Source organism: Bos taurus, chromosome 23, assembly GCF_002263795.3.
Source record: "Bos taurus isolate L1 Dominette 01449 registration number 42190680 breed Hereford chromosome 23, ARS-UCD2.0, whole genome shotgun sequence".
Classification (NCBI taxonomy): domain Eukaryota; kingdom Metazoa; phylum Chordata; class Mammalia; order Artiodactyla; family Bovidae; genus Bos; species Bos taurus.
In genome coordinates this window covers 32,376,629-32,392,670 of record NC_037350.1, presented here as the reverse complement: position 1 = coordinate 32,392,670, position 16,042 = coordinate 32,376,629, and the positions used below count along the sequence as shown (strand labels likewise).

Genomic DNA, 16,042 nt, shown 5'->3' with positions numbered 1-16,042 from the left:
TCCCCGTTCCCCTCGATTTTATGATCTTAGCCTCGTCAGGAATGTCTGTCCTGATTTCCTCCCCTCACTTTATTCTAAATTGGATTATTTTGTTTAAAGATGATTTAGAATCCTGTCTTGAAATGTTTTGCTTTTGGAAATGTTGACCTGATGCACCCAAGTTGTTTTTTTGCTGACCATCTCGTGGTGGCTCTGATTTGATCTGAATAAGACAAGACAAATGGATTCTAGAAATGCTGCTTACATTTGAGGGCAGGGTAGATCCTTCATATTTCAGTGTGTATCAGTGGGTTTTAGAGTCAGAATATGTGGGTTCAAATCTGAGCTTCTCCACTTTTCATCTGAGTTTCCTTGGACAAATTACCTAACTTCTCTATGCCTCAGATTTCTCTAAAATAATAATAGCACCTCCCACAAAAGGGTGTTTTAAAGATTAAATGAGAATACACATAAAAGCCGTAGGAATAGCAGTGCACCGTGTCACATACTGTGCACTCAATACGTGTTAACTTTTACTGCCACATTTGACTCAAAGAGTAGCCTTGTGAAGTTAAATAGTGCAAATGTTGCTCTCCTTTTATGGATCAGGAAGCTGTGTTTACATAATTTGGAAAAGCTTACAGAGTTCTACCTAGTACTGATTGTTCAGACTGATTGTTCATGAGTGATCAGTCAGTCAGTCTCTTCTACTGTCTTTTGGATTTTCTGATTTGGCTGTCTCCATTTCCTATGGAAGTAAAAGGAAATATTTGTGTATGAGATTTGGAAAACATTGGCTTATTCCACAGCATGTCGATATATTTTCTTAAGCACTTTGATATTTAAAGATGCCAGGTTTCTATGTGACAGCTATACAACAGAAAGTACTTTTCTTTAGAGTCATGATTTAGCCATATTTAACTGATATCTTTGTGTTTACAAAGTGTAAAACAATATTTTTAAAACTGCATAGATTTAGATTTTAGGGCATTCAAAAGTTAAGTGTATTGACTGTTTTTTCCCACTAGTCTTTTATTCCTGTATTCCTAGTTCTTCAATCTCTTCCTCTCAACTTTATCTTTGAAATGGAAATACTCCATCATGTTTTATTTATCTTAAAAAATATTTTATTATTTGTTTTGTTTATTTTTGGCTGTGCTAGGTCTTCATTGCTGCATGCAGGCTTTCTCTAGTTGTTGAGCAGGGGCTACCTGTGTTGCGGTGTGCAAGCTTTGCACTGTGGTGGCTTCTCTTGCTTTGGAGCACGGGTTCTAGGTATGTGGGCTCAGTTGTGGCACACGGGTTTAGTTCCTCCGTGATAATTGGGATCTTCCTGGACCAGGAATGGAACCTGTGCCCCCTATATTGGCAGGAGGATTCTCAACCACTGAACCCCCAGGGAAGTCTCTTATATTTTTTTTATTTAGTTAGTTTTCTTAGTGTTTCTGAACTCTCCAGGGAAGCCATTGAAATTAGTAGAAATCTAAAGATTTTAACTTTCACCTGTGTTCTGACATCTACAGTGTTCAAATCTATATGCTTTCTAACAGCCAAGAAAGAGTCATTTGTTTCCCTGATCATGTTGCTAGAACTCCATGGGCAGAATTTTGTAAAATTACCAATATTATGCTTTCAGTCAACAAGGAGAAGGGGACAACAGAGGATGAGATGGTTGGGTGGCATCACTGACTCAATGGACATGAGTTTGAGTAAACTCCGGGAGTTGGTGATGGATAAGGAGGCCTGGTGTGCTGCAGTCCATGAGGTTGCAAAGAGTCAGACACAACTGAGCAACTGAACTGAACTGAATCAACAAGGACCAACTTTAAACCATTTTTTCCTTACCATGTGAATCACACAAATTCTAGGATATTAAAATTTTAGAGTTTTATATGTAATTGGGTGGCACTAGTGGTAAAAAACCACCTGCCAATGCAGGAGACCTAAGAGACGCAGGTTTGATCCCTAGGTCAGGAAGATAGATCCCCTGCAGGAGGGCATGGCAACCCACCCTGGTATTCTTGCCTGGAGAATCCCCATGGACAGAGGAGCCTGGTGGGCTACAGTCTCCAGGGTTGCAAAGAGTCAGACATGACTGAAGCGACTCAGTATGCATGCATGCATGTTACTGTCATAGAGTTTTAAGTACATGCCTGATTAATGGGGTAAAACAGCAATGTCAAATTTAATTTCCTGTCTTTGTGAGTTAATAACTTCTGATTCCAAATTAAAATTCTAAACATTTTATAGTTACTTTTTATTAGTCATAAATATTTTGAAGCAGAGAGAGCTATAATGGTTTCCATTTTGAAAGGAGAAATAAAAATTAGACCTTTTTTTCCTTCTAAATTTGGCACAAACTAAAACAAAAATAAATTACAGGAAGGGTTATTCATCCAGTAAAGTCTCCAGATGAAAGCTGTTGGTGATAAATTTTGTTTTAATTCATAGCTCTGAAGGCTGTGTGGCTTTATTTGGGGGGCAGGATTGAATAGTTTTTGCCAGAAGTTAAAAAGTCTCTTCTGTCCTTTCTTAGTGGGGGAAATGTTTTCTCGATGATCAGCTTCTTCCATGGCGCTATTTAGTAACTAACTTCAGGAAATACAAGGCAGGTGAATTTTTTTGTTTTTCCTAAGATTTTGGCTGCCAACCACTCTCAATTTATTCTTGTTGCTAAGACCCCATTTCTGAAGTCTGCCAAAGTGGAGGACTTTTTATTAAAAATGAATTCAGTTCTTTTATTTTTGAAAAACTGAACAGTAACTGACCTCATTTATGCCTTTCATTCCATTAGCACTTAGCAAGGGTATTTCTTAAAAGAGGAAATAGAATGTATTTATGATTTGTGGATGCCTAGGAAGCTGAAACAAAACATTTTGTCGAGAAAGAACTTAGTAAAACTTAGTCTAGAATTAGAGAAAAAAATACTTTAACCAGACAGTCTTGTGTTTGAGCCTTTAGTCCTCTTTTACCTTTAATCCTGCTTTTTTCATTTAAAATAAATGATCAAACATGACTTTACTTACCTTTATTCTAACTTAGGAGCCTCACCTTTTATTGCTTTCATTACTTAGGGTGTGATAGTTCTATTTCTAGAGAAAAGTAGTACTGTTATTATTTATTCCTTTTTAAAGGAAAGTTTCTGATTAAGGATTGAATAGAATGGTGGATGTCCTTGCATTTGGTTGTAGGCATTTGCAGTTTTATGTGTTGAGTAGAGTTCCATGTACTACAGAGTAGGTTCTTATTAACTTTTTTTTAATAAATGGGTGATTCTTATAAATTGGAGTATAATTGTTCTGCAATGTTGTGGTTGTCTCTGCCGTGTATCAGCGTGAATCAGTCAAAATTATATACATTTCCCCTGTCTTTTAAGTTTCCCTCCATCACCACTCCACCCCTCTAGATTGTCACAGGATGCCAGGCTGGGCTCCCTGAGTTAAACAGCAGCTTCCTGCTAGTTATCACTTTTACCCATGATGGTGTCCTTTCTTAATTTCTCCTATAGTTATCTGTTCTATACAGGGTTGGTCAAAAAGTTTGTTCAGGGCTTTCTGTAAGATGTTATGGAAAAACCCAAAGGGCCTTTTTGGTCAACCCAATATATGGTAGCGGGTATGTGTCAATCCCAATCTCTCAATTTATCTTCCCCTTCCCCCTTGCTAAATATACAGAAATTTTAAATTTTAATGAAGTCCAACTAATCGATGATACCTTTCACGGACTGTGTCTTTAGTGTAGTATCTAACAAGTCATTGCCACCCAGTCATTTAGATTTCCTCCTCTGTTATCTTCTGTACCTAAGTTTTCTGAAGTAACTTGTATTCAGTGAAGTATAATGTATATTCATAAAGGTCTGTAAATTCCAAGTTTAGGTCTTAGTGAATTTTTCCGAAGGGAATGCTGTCACGCAGCCACCATGAAGGTCAAGAAGTAGGACGTTATGAAAATGCACGGACTTGTCTGTGTATTCTGCCTTCTGTTACGATAGATTAGCTTTATTTATTCTGGAACCTCACCACTATAGAATTATACAATGCATACTCTTATATTTGGCTTCTTTTGCTTTTGGTTGTGGAGAGGTTTTTAATAGTAGATTTATTATTTTCTTAGATAGGGGATGTTATTTCTTAAGTAAGTTTTGCTAAGTTGTATTTTTCAGAAGGATTTCTTCTGCAGTGATACATTTTTTGATCTGTAGTTTTTTTTTCTCTTACACCCTTCTGTTCCATTTGTAGTGTTTGTAGGATCTCTTCTGGTGTTCTGTTTTCATTTCTGATTTTAATACTTTGATCCTTCTCTTTCTCTCTCTCTTAAAGTCTTGCTGGGATCTATTAATTTTATTTTTTAAGAACATACTTTGTTAAATTTATTTTATGACTGCTTTGTATTCAATTGAGGTCTTCCCTTTGTTATTTCTTTCCTTCTGTTTATGGAGATGAAATGGGGATTAATTTATTGTTGCTTTTTAGACATTGTGAGGTGGATACTTAAATTATTAGTTTACAGCTCTTCTTTATTCACTTGTGTATTTAGAACTATAGACTTCACTCTAAGCATGGCTTGAATTGTATACCCCAATTTTTTTTAATTAAATTTTATTTTACTTAACTTTACAATATTGTATTGGTTTTGCCATATATAAAAATGAATCTGCCACAGGTATACATGTGTTCCCCATCCTGAACCCTCCTCCCTCCTCATACCATCCCTCTAGGTCGTCCCAATGCACCAGCCCCAAGCATCCAGTATCGTGAATCGAACCTGGACTGGCGACTCGTTTCGTATATGATATTATACAAATTTCAATGCCATTCTCCCAAATCATCCCACCCTCTTCCTCTCCCACAGAGTCCAAAAGACTGTTCTATACATCAGTGTCTCTTTTGCTGTCTCGTATACAGGGTTATTGTTACCCTCTTTCTAAATTCCATATATATGCGTTAGTATACTGTATTGGTGTTTTTCTTTCTGGCTTACTTCACTCTGTATAATAGGCTCCAGTTATTGAATCGTATACCCAAATTTTGATGTCTTAATTTAAAATATTTAAATCAATTCATTTTACAAGAATGTATTGACTAAATATCAGACCTCTCCCCTCTTTGTAGTTAACACTATGGTTTAGAATATTTAAATCTCTAGACATACTTTTAATTAAAAAACCTTTTTAACAGTACTTAATCCAGTGATTGTCAGACTTGTTTGGGAAATGCTGTGGGAGACAGGCAGGGTCTCCCAGTACCTGCCATCCTTGGGGAAACACCCATCTAAAGGCTTAATCAAGCTGAATGATGTTTAGTTTATTTCTAGAGTAGTACTTATTACTTGATAAAATTTATATTTAATTTGGGGTTATGTGATAGGCAGCAGCTAGCACGGTAGTTCCTTACTGTGGGTAAGGAGAGAACTGGGGTCTGAGAACCAGTCTATGGGACCTTACAGTTAATACTGTTTTAGGATGTTTCTCAAAACATGCCCCTGGGGAGGTCATAACTCAGGTGAAGCAGGGGGTTGGTTGAAGGCCCTGTAGGACATACATTGATTGTTTATCTGTTACTTACTTCCTCCCAGAAGAGAGTCTACACTCATTGTAATCCTTAGGTGAGTGAGGGAGTTTTCACAATCTCACACCCTGATCATTAAATTTAGAAACCACTTGATTTTTAATACTGTAAATTCCTTGGGAGTTATTTTATGTTTCCAAACCTACCTTCAAGAAGGTAGGTTAAAACATGCTCTGATGCTTTGTCTAAGGTTGTTAGCTGTAAGCAAATTCAATACTGGAATTCACCTGCTTAAAGTAAAGCTGTTATCTGAATAATGCCACATTGTTTTTCTTGACAATAATTAAATAGTACACATCCGCCCACCCAGAAGAGTGATCAACTCATTAAGACAGAGGCTAAAAAGAAAAGGAGGGGAAATGACATCACTCTTTCCAAGACTATTTGCATTTGAAATAGCACTCTGAAGAGAGGATAACACTTAGTCCAAAGAAAAGCATCTCTACTGGTAAAGTTTTGATAATTATTATGCCTTTCTCTTACCCTAGCTAGGAGAGAAAGTAAAGGAGGCATGATAGTAGATGACTAGAAAACAACTAACGTTAGGAAAAACAGGCACTTAAATTGGAGTCAAACTTAATTTTCAGGCATTGTAAAACAAATGCAATCCTGACAACTTAAAAATTCTAATGATCCCTTTCTTTCCTTCCTTTCACAGGTGTGTCTTCTTTAAGCATTCAATTTGCCAAACTCCCAAAGGGATTAAAGCATTTAAATTTGTCTAAAACCTCATTGTCACCTAAAGGTACAGTATATCTTACTTATTTAACTTTATTTACTTAACTTTGTATCGATAATGTATTTACTGCCCCATGCTTCCTTATACATGGTTAGAATTATTACTCAGTTATGTATCTGCCTTTAGTAATGTAGTTGATCCTTGAACAATGGGTTTGAACTGCCGGGTCCACTTACATGTGGTTATTTTTCAATAGTAAATGCTACAGTACTGCATGATCCACAGTTAGTTCAATCTGCAGAAGTGGAGGAACTGTGGAGACAGACAGCTGGCAATTAGTTATGCGCAGTTTAATCCTCGTGTTGTTCAGGGGTCAACTGTATGTGTATTGTAATGCTCTGGCAGTTTTAAAGTAAAGAAGTTATCTGATTGAAATTCTGGTGTTCTAAAGTGAAATGCTTTCATACTGGAGAATAATCTGAATGTCCACATGCAGTCTTCAACTTTTTCAGCTTTGAGTTGCGGTCCTGCCTCCTGTTCCTAAAGGCAGCTGTTTGTGTTGTGTTGTTGTTGTTTTGTTTTTGATTTAGCAATTTTTTTTTTTAATAAAATATAGTTGACTTACAACACTCTGTTAGTTCCAAGAGCATAAGATAGTGGTTTGATATTTCTGTATATTCAGTTCAGTTCAGTTGCTCAGTTGTGTCCAACTTTTTGCAACCCCATGGACTTCAGCACACCAGGCTTCCCTGTCCATCACCAGCTTCCAGAGCTTGCTCAAACTCATGTCCATTGAGTCCGTGATACCTTCCAACTATCTCATCCTCTGTCATCCCCTTCTCCTCCTCCTTCCATCTTTCCCAGCATCAGGGTCTTTTTTAGTGAGGCAGTTCTTTGCATCAGGTGGCCAAAGTATTGGAGCTTCAGCATCAGTCCTTCCAGTGAATATTCAGGACTGATTTCCTTTAGGATGGACTGGTTTGATCTCCTTGAAGTCCCAGGGACTCTCAAGAGTCTTCTCCAACCCCACGGTTCAAAAGCATCAATTCTTCGATGCTAATAACTATTGGAAAAACCATAGCTTTGACTAGATGGACCTTTGTTGGCAAAGTAATGTCTCTGTTTTTTAATATGCTGTCTACATTGGTCATAGCTTTTCTTCCAAGGAGCAAGCGTTTTTTAATTTCAGTGGCTGCAGTCACCATCTGCAGTGATTTTGGAGCCCAAGAAAATAAATTTTGTCACTGTTTCCATTGTTTCCCCATCTATTTGCCATGAAGTGATGGGACTGGATGCCATGATAATCGTTTTTTGAATGTTGAGTTTTAAGCCAACTTTTTCACTCTCTTCTTTCACTTTAATCAAGAGGTTTTTTAGTTCCTTTTTGCTTTCTGCCATAAGGGTGGTGTCATCTGCGTATCTGAGGTTATTAATATTTCTGCCAGCAATCTTGATTCCAGCTTATGCTTCATCCAGCCTGGCCTTTCACATGATGTACTCTGCATATAAGTTAAATAAGCAGGGTGAGAATATACAGCCTTGATATACTCCTTTCTCGATTTGGAACCAGTCTGTTGTTCCATGTCTGGTTCTAACTGTTGCTTCTTGACCTGCATACAGATTTCTCAGGAGGCACCTAAGGTGGTCTGGTGTTCCCATCTCTTGAAGAATTTTCCACAGTTGGTTGTGATCTACACAGTCAAAGGCTTTGGCGTAATCAATAAAGCAGAAGTTTTTCTGGAATTCTCTTGCTTTTTCTATGATCCAGCGAATGTTGGCAATTTGATCTCTGGTTCCTCTGCCTTTGCTAAATCCACCTTGAATATCTGGAAGCACATGGTTCATGTTCTGTTGAAGCCTGGCTTGGAGAATTTTGAGCATTACTTTACTAGCGTGTGAGATGAGTACAATTGTGTGGTAGTTTGAGCATTCTTTGGCACTGCGTTTCTTTGGGATTGGAATGAAAACTGACCTTTTCCAGTCCTGTGGCCATTGCTGAGTTTTCCAAATTTGCTGGCATACTGAGTGCAGCACTTTCATAGCATCATCTTTTAGGATTTGAAATAGCTCAACTGGAATTCCATCACCTCCACTAGCTTTGTTCATAGTGATGCTTCCTAAGGCCCACTTAATTTTGCTTTCCAGGATATCTGGCTCTGGGTGAGTGGTCACACCATCGTTATTATCTGGGTCACGAAGATCTTTTTTGTATAGTTCTTCTGTGTGTTCTTGCCACCTCTTCTTAACATCCTCTGCTTCTGTTAGGTCTATACTGTTTCTGTCCTTTATTGAGCCCATCTTTGCATGAAATGTTCCCTTGGTATCTCTAGTTTTTCTTGAAGAGATCTCTAGTCTTCCCCCTCCTATTGTTTTCCTCTATTTCTTTGCATTGATTCTGTATCTTACCAAAGGATTACTACTGTTTGTGTTTTTTTGGTTCATCCTTGGAAAGACTTCTTTGCTATCACACTCCCCCTGCCCCCACATACACATAATCCTGTCAGATGGACTGTCTGGTGTACAGAAAATGGTTGGGCCTAACTGCAGTTACATTCATCACTCTTGCTGTACCCGCTCTATTTCCTGTCTTGGAAGTTGCCTTTCTTTCCCCAGGTTCTTTCCTGACTCCACTCACCATCTTCCCATTTTCTTCTGTTCTGTTCTTATTTTGCTATATTGTCCCCTTTATAACACTACTACTAACAATTGAAATCTTCCTGCATACATCATGCCTTTGTACTTGAAAAGTTTTTCTTTCATCTTGTATTGGAAAAATCTCCATTCTTCCTTCTGTGTTTCTCTGTATGTCTCCTTTACTACTCACACAAAACATGTCACTTCTGATATTTCTGGTCACCAGATATGTGGACGTTTCCCCCCCACACCAGGCAGTTCTCTGCAACACCAGCTGGGTATCCTATAATTCAGCTCAGTATCTACCTGGAGATGACGTCAAATCCCACAAGTTAAGGGCTCTGTCCCACAAGACTGTTATGCCCCCAACACCCTCCTCTCCCTCCATGCCCTTTACATGCCTATTGACAAGCCCAGGTTATCAGAGGTTCTGAAGTCTCTCTAATTTGCTAGAGTGGTTCACAGAACTCAGGGAAGTGCTTATTACACTTACTAGTTTATTTTTTTTAATTATTTTTTTAAAATATAAATTTATTTATTTTAATTGGAGGTTAATTACTTTACAATATTGTATTGGTTTTGCCATACATCAACATGAATCCGCCACAGCTGTACATGTGTTCCCCATCCTGAACCCCCCTCCCTCCTCTCTCCCCGCATTTACTAGTTTATTAAGGGTAAAGGATCCAGATGATGAACAGCCAGAAGAAGAGATCCACAGGGTGAGGACTGGGAGGGTGCCAAGCACAGGAGCTTCTGTTCCTGGAGATTTGGGGCGTGTCACCCTCCATGTGCCGATGTGTTCATCAACCTAGAAGCTCTCCAGAACCCATGGTATGTTCATGGAGGCCTTATCACATAGGCATGATCAATTATTAACTGCATTTCCAGGCCCTCTCCCCTTTGTGCAGAAGTGTTGGTGGGTGGGAGTGGGGATGGAATTCCAAGCTGCTCATTGTGGCTTGGTCATTCTGATGACCAGTCCCCATCCAGGAGCCCACCCAGAGTTGCTTCATTAGAACAAAAGATGCTCCTACTGCTCTTATCACTTACGAATTTATAGGAGTTTTGGGAACCCTGAGTCAGGGTCAAAGACAAATATCAGAACAAGGGATGTTTCTAGTGTTTTTATCGCCCAGGAAATTACAGGGGTTTGAGGAGCTCTGTGCCAGGAACCAGCAAGGGGGGCAGAGACCAATACATATTTTCTCTTATGTCACACATCTCCAAATATTTTTAGAGAGCTTCAGTATATTTTACAAAACCCTCATCTATGATCATCTCTTCTGACATGTCTTCCCTATTCCTGAGGCTTCAACAGAATCACTTACTTTTTCCTTTGTGTCACTTCTAGGTCATATCTAACATCATTGTATGAATTTTGTGTTTTCCCTATGAGAAGGGGGCTGTCTTTGCCACACGTGTGTGTTTCTTGTCTCCATCTCTCCAACACCTGATATAGTGGTGCTACCCAGTGTGGGTGTAAAATGAAACTTTCTTGAGTAATTTGCCACTCCTTAACATATGGCTGTCTTTTGAGGACAATATGTGTAGTGATTGCCAGTTCTCCAGCAGATTGTCTAGGCTTGAGTCCTAACATTTTTACTTAACTACAAATACATTAATACATCTCAGTCCCTTGATTCCTTAGCAACCTCATTTATAATATGGAAATTTGAGTCTCTACTTTGTCAGAGGTGGTGGGATTAAATGGGTTAAAATGTATAGTGTCATTTTTGGCACAGAGTGCCATGTTGTCCCTGCCACCATCATCTTCCTCCTTCCCTCCCTTCTCTTTCCTTCCTCCCTTCCATCATATAGTGTTTTTCCATCATGTATTTTTATATGTTCCTATTTTGCCCAGGACAACCTCAGTGTCCCCACCCACAAATCTGGTGAATTAGTGCTCCTCCTGGAAGACTCAGCTTCTGTCTCCTTTTCTCTTTGAAGTCCTTCTCAGACAACCTCCTCTCACCACCCCCTGCAGAACTGGATGCCCCTTTCTCTGCATTCCATAGCACTTTGTAAATCCCTCAACTTCAGTGCATGTTTCACTGTATTTTGGTTGTGTCCTAGCCTGCAAGGTTCTAGCTGGCAAGGGTCTTGTGTCCTTCATTGCTGTGTCCCTGGCACCTGGCACTGCATGTTCTCACTGCTGTGTCATGGGTGAGTGGGTAAAGCAAAGTGGTCCGGGAATGGTTTACTATCCATCCGTTCCTACTTTATTCCAACCGTGCAGTCATGGTGAGTGAGTTGAAATTTGGGTTCGTTCCATTCATGCCATGATTGTGTCCACATGTTTAAGATGAAGGGACAAAAGTAACTTTCCGAAGGGAAACAATTCACCAGGAGCCAGTGTTTTCTGTCCTGATGCCTAAAGCCATCTATAGATCTGAAAGCTAAGATGTAGTCCCTTTCTGTTATCAGTGTTCTACATCAGCAAATCAGTTTTATAAAAACCCTTTTCCTGATGATTATCAGTGCATTACATATTATGGTACAGACTTCGAAGATTCTGAAAAGTATGACTAAGAAAGCAAAAACTACTTGCAATACGAGTACCAAGTCAATACAAGATTGTCACTGTTGACACTTTGGTACTTGTTCTTCTGCACTGTTTTGTGTCGGTAAGTAGTTTTTTTTAAATATAAATATCTACAAAAACACACACATGTATATATGTGATTATACTATTTTATGATATGTGATTACTGTTTCGTAAACTTCTTCCCCTATCCCCCATAGTAAATTGTGATCTTTTGTGTCAGTAAACACTTGGTCACTTTCAATGCTATGTGATAGCCCAGTGTATGCAAAATGTCCCCTCACTTATGCACATAATCTAATATTGTACATGTAGACCGTTTTAAATTCAATAGTGCAAAACACCCTAATATGACATCTATATCTAATCACCAGTCATGAGTTAATTTCTTCTTTAGGATAAAATTCTTGTAAGTAGAATTGTGAGGTCAGAGTTTGTATAATTTTTAAAAAGCTGTTTCTGACATGTATTGTCAAGTTTGTCCTCCAAATATTTTGTACAATCCTCTTTATACTCTCACCATCAGTGGATATTATTCTTTCTTTTTTATTGTTTATCAAGCATATGAACACACATGTTCTGATATTTTAATTTTAGTTTCTTCAGTTATTGCTTAGTTGGCTTTTCCCCCTTGTTCCTTAGTCACTTATATTTCTTTTGGAGGAAGTTGCTAGGTCCCCTCCTTTGTTACTCTTCTATTTAAAGGGTAAATTTTTTTCTTGTAAAATCATGTATCACGTGCTTCATAAGTCTAACTCTTTCTTAAGGTAGAGGTTTTTTTTTTTAAACTTGATATTTAATATATTTGTTCATTATTATTAATAGAAGACAGATAGAGGGACGTAACAATCTTTGATCCTTCTGAAGGCAAGCTTGGGTCCTGAGGTACCTGAGAGATGCCCTCTCCCTCCCAGTGATGGGAGTGGGCAGGTTCTTCAGCTTCCCCTGAATCAAGACAGCCCCACATGCCCTCCACCCTTTACAAATGAAGATCCACACCTTTATCTCTTTTCTGCAATAAAATATGTTTGAGAATTAATATTGTTTTATAACATGTGACCCAAAGAATTTTAAGTCATCCTTCCTAGGATGTATATCTTGAAATGCTGCCTTTTAAAAAATTGATTTCTTAAAGGTTTTCAGTATTCTTGCAGACTGTCACAAAGGATCTGAAAGGTCTGTGGATTTAAAATAACTCAGATTAAATTGCACTTTTAAACTTTTGCTGAATTTGACTAACATATTTTATTTCTGTGAAAACATTTATATTCATGACTCCATAATTCAAGGCAGATTTTTTTTTTTAAATCTCCCCATGACATCCACACTGTGTCCAAATATCCTTTCTCTTCCTCAGATGTGAGCTAAGTGATAGTTTTCTGGATTTCTAGTAAATGTCCTGCTGGTTGCCAGATTATGTCAGTGCAGGGCCATCTGGTACCACCTTTTTCCAGCTGTAAACACTCCAATAATAAATATGAAGAATGGTCAAAATCACTAGATAGCCAGAATTGAGAATAGCATGAAAATTTGTGTGTAGTTTGGGTTGGAAGAGCCCTGATTCTTTCCATCCTATATTTTTGTAATTCCCTGCCATTACTGTGCTTATTATCCCAGGCCTCACGTGGAATGGGCTCAAGAGGTAGGGGAGGAAAGCCTTCATTCTGTCTCAGTAGCTTGAAGCTGAGCTGATAACACAATTCTCTCCCAATTCTAATCAGACATTGGCCAACTGCCAAGCACCCATATTTGTCAAGGAGTGTTTTGCTGTCAAGACTAATTTCACCTTCTAATTTCAGAATTTATTTATTGAGTTTTTTTATACCTCACTAAGGTCATAATTTTAAAAATTATTTTCTTGATGAAAGTCTGATGTTTTCCAAATGTTTTGGACTCAATTATGCCATTACAAAATACATTGGTACTACCAGTAGCAGACAAATTTAAGGAAGTTGGTCATTTGAACAATCATAAAGTTACCTCCAGAAATCAACCTTTTCTAGAGGCTATCGCAAGTTCCTTTTGTTTAACAGTATCAAATCTGCACCACCTTCACTGCCAAGCCCTTGGCTCTTACTTCTTTGATAGTATTCAGTTCACTTCAGTCACTCAGTCATGTCTGACTCTCTGCAACCACGTGGACTGCAGCACACCAGGCCTCCCTATCCATTACCAACTCCCAGAGCTTGCTCAAACTCATGTCCATCGAGTTGGTGATGCCATCCAACCATCTCATCCTCTGTCATCCCCTTCTCCTCCTGCCTTCAGTCTTTCCCAGCATCAGGGTCTTTTCCAATGAGTCAGTTCTTCGCATCAGGTGGCCAAAGTATTGGAGCTTCAGCTTCAGCATCAGTCCTTCCAATTAATATTCAGGACTGATTTCCTTTAGGATGGACTAGTTTGATCTCCTTGCAGTCCCAGGGACTCTCAAAAGTCTTCTCCAACACCATAGTTCAAAAGCATCAATTCTTCAGTACTCAACTTTTTTAGGGTCCAACTCTCACATCCATACCAGAAAAAACATAGCTTTGACTAGACAGACCTTTTTTGGCAAAGTAATCTCTGCTTTTTAATATGTTCTCTAGATTGGTCATAGTTTTTTTCCCAAGGAACAAGCATCTTTTAATTTCATGGCTGCAGTCACCATCTGCAGTGATTTTGGAGCCCAAGAAAATAAAGTCTGTCACTGTTTCCCTATCTATTTGCCATGAAGTCATAGGACCGGATGCCATGATAATTGTTTTTTGAATGTTGAGTTTTAAGCCAGCTGTTTCAGTCTCCTCTTTCACTTTCATCAAGAGGCTCTTTTGTTCCTCTTTGCTTCCTGCTGTAAGGGCCGTAAGGGTGGTGTCATCTGCATATCTGAGGTTATTGCTGTTTCTCCCAGCAGTCTTGATTCCAGCTTGTGCTTCATCCAGCCTGACATTTCACATGATGTACTCTGCATATAAGTTAAATAAGCAGGGTGACAATACGCAGCTTTGATAATACTGACCTCACTAAATTGTGATTATTCAACTGTCTCTGTTTCCTACTGTATGGCCTTTGAGAGGGTGAATTATTCTCTGAGTCTCAAAAGCCTATGCCTGCTATACAGTAGCCTTTAAATAAAGATTTGTTGCATTGAATAAATCCTTGCATAGCTCTGGCTTTTCATCATGGAATTTATTTAGCTTCTTTCCTGATGGTCTTTGAATTTTCTGAGGGCAAAGAATGAGTCTTATTTACACATACCTCCCAATCTCCAGCATTTTATAAACATGTTATGAGCACTTAATAAATGCTGAGTTGATGGCCCAAGAAATTCTTGCATGTATATAAGTAAACTATTTTCCCCTCTGTGTTTTGAAGTCTTCTCTATACAAACCCAGATGCACACTTACCATCAAGAAATGGCTCAGTAGCCTTTATCAGATGCACACTGGAGTTGGTTCTTTGTACCTCTCCAAAGCTGAAGGATAAGATAATAACCTCTTCATCAGTGCCACACATTCTAAACTTGGAGCAGAGAACTGCTCTCACGTGGGGCTGTACTTGTAATGCTCAGCTTTTTTCTTTTTTTTTCTTGAAGTGCCTCTTGGGGTTCTGCACTCATGAGCAATTTTGGCCTGACCCTTGCCCCTTATCTGATGAAGAAATTATCCATGTCTGGACAAAAACCCCATCCCCTATTTTAGGTGGCTAAGACAGCCTGGGATTTTCAAGAAGAATTTTAATGAAAAAGAAAAACAAAATGATTTATAATAGTATACCCAATTTAGAAATAGTTTTATTTCCAAAATGCACGATTTGGAACAATGGACTTTGAGTAGAAACAGAAAAAGCATTGCAGTATCCCACATGCCTGTTATCTAAAGAATAATCATCAGTGATAATTGTGTGTCTTGACCTCTTTAAATCTCAGGGAGGGAACAGTCCTTTCTGGGCTCACATTTTAAAGTGTCCTGATGAAAATCTACCTACCACAAGGTGCTAAAAGGCCTATTTCAGTTCCTATTACCCAGAGATAGTAGACCATACCTCTCTCTTTGCAGAGCAATCTTGCCTCCTCATATATTCATCCATTTATGTTAGAGTTGACTTGAATCATTTATGTTATTTTATATAAATAGTGTGTAGAGTGATAATTATCAGTTTTTCCTTTTGATTGCTTGTTCCATTGTGTACAGAGCATTTTCTCTTTGTAAAGTCTGTTTCAATCTAAATTTTGCCTTGAATATAATGCATTAGGCAGAGCAGTACATTCCTAGATTAACTTCCACATACTTTCAGTAGTCTAAAGTATCTGACTCTGAATCTGCATCCTTTTAATACTGTACATTAAGGCAAGAATCACCTGGCAGGATTGAGAAAGGGATAAAAATGATCAGTTAGATTGTTTGCATCATTCTAAGACTTCAAAGTAAAATCTTCTCCCTCCACACCATTAGAAGTGGAACAGGATGAAGCTGATTCCATTTCATTCTCCTCCTCATCAGTGAGTTGGTTGTCTGTGACTGACTAACCTGTTCTTCTTGAGAAGATGTCAGAAGACCATCCTCAAGCTGCCTTTTGGGAATGGTGCTTCTGGTTAATCTCAGTCCTGCCTGTTGATGGGGCTGTTGGACCCTTTAAAGAAAATCACAGAACTCATTTTTG

At 38.5% G+C, this 16,042-nt stretch overlaps 1 protein-coding gene across 8 annotated transcripts in view; it reads left to right on the top strand.

Annotated features, from left to right (window-relative positions):
* Window positions 1–16,042, top strand: part of CARMIL1 (capping protein regulator and myosin 1 linker 1) — a 306,909-nt gene that overhangs the window by 181,453 nt on the left and 109,414 nt on the right. For all 8 annotated transcript variants that reach the window (NM_001192903.1, XM_024983668.2, XM_005223775.5 and 5 more), the window contains one exon: window positions 6,205–6,291. In NM_001192903.1, coding sequence (NP_001179832.1) covers window positions 6,205–6,291 — 87 coding nt within the window. The remainder of the gene's footprint in view (window positions 1–6,204; window positions 6,292–16,042) is intronic.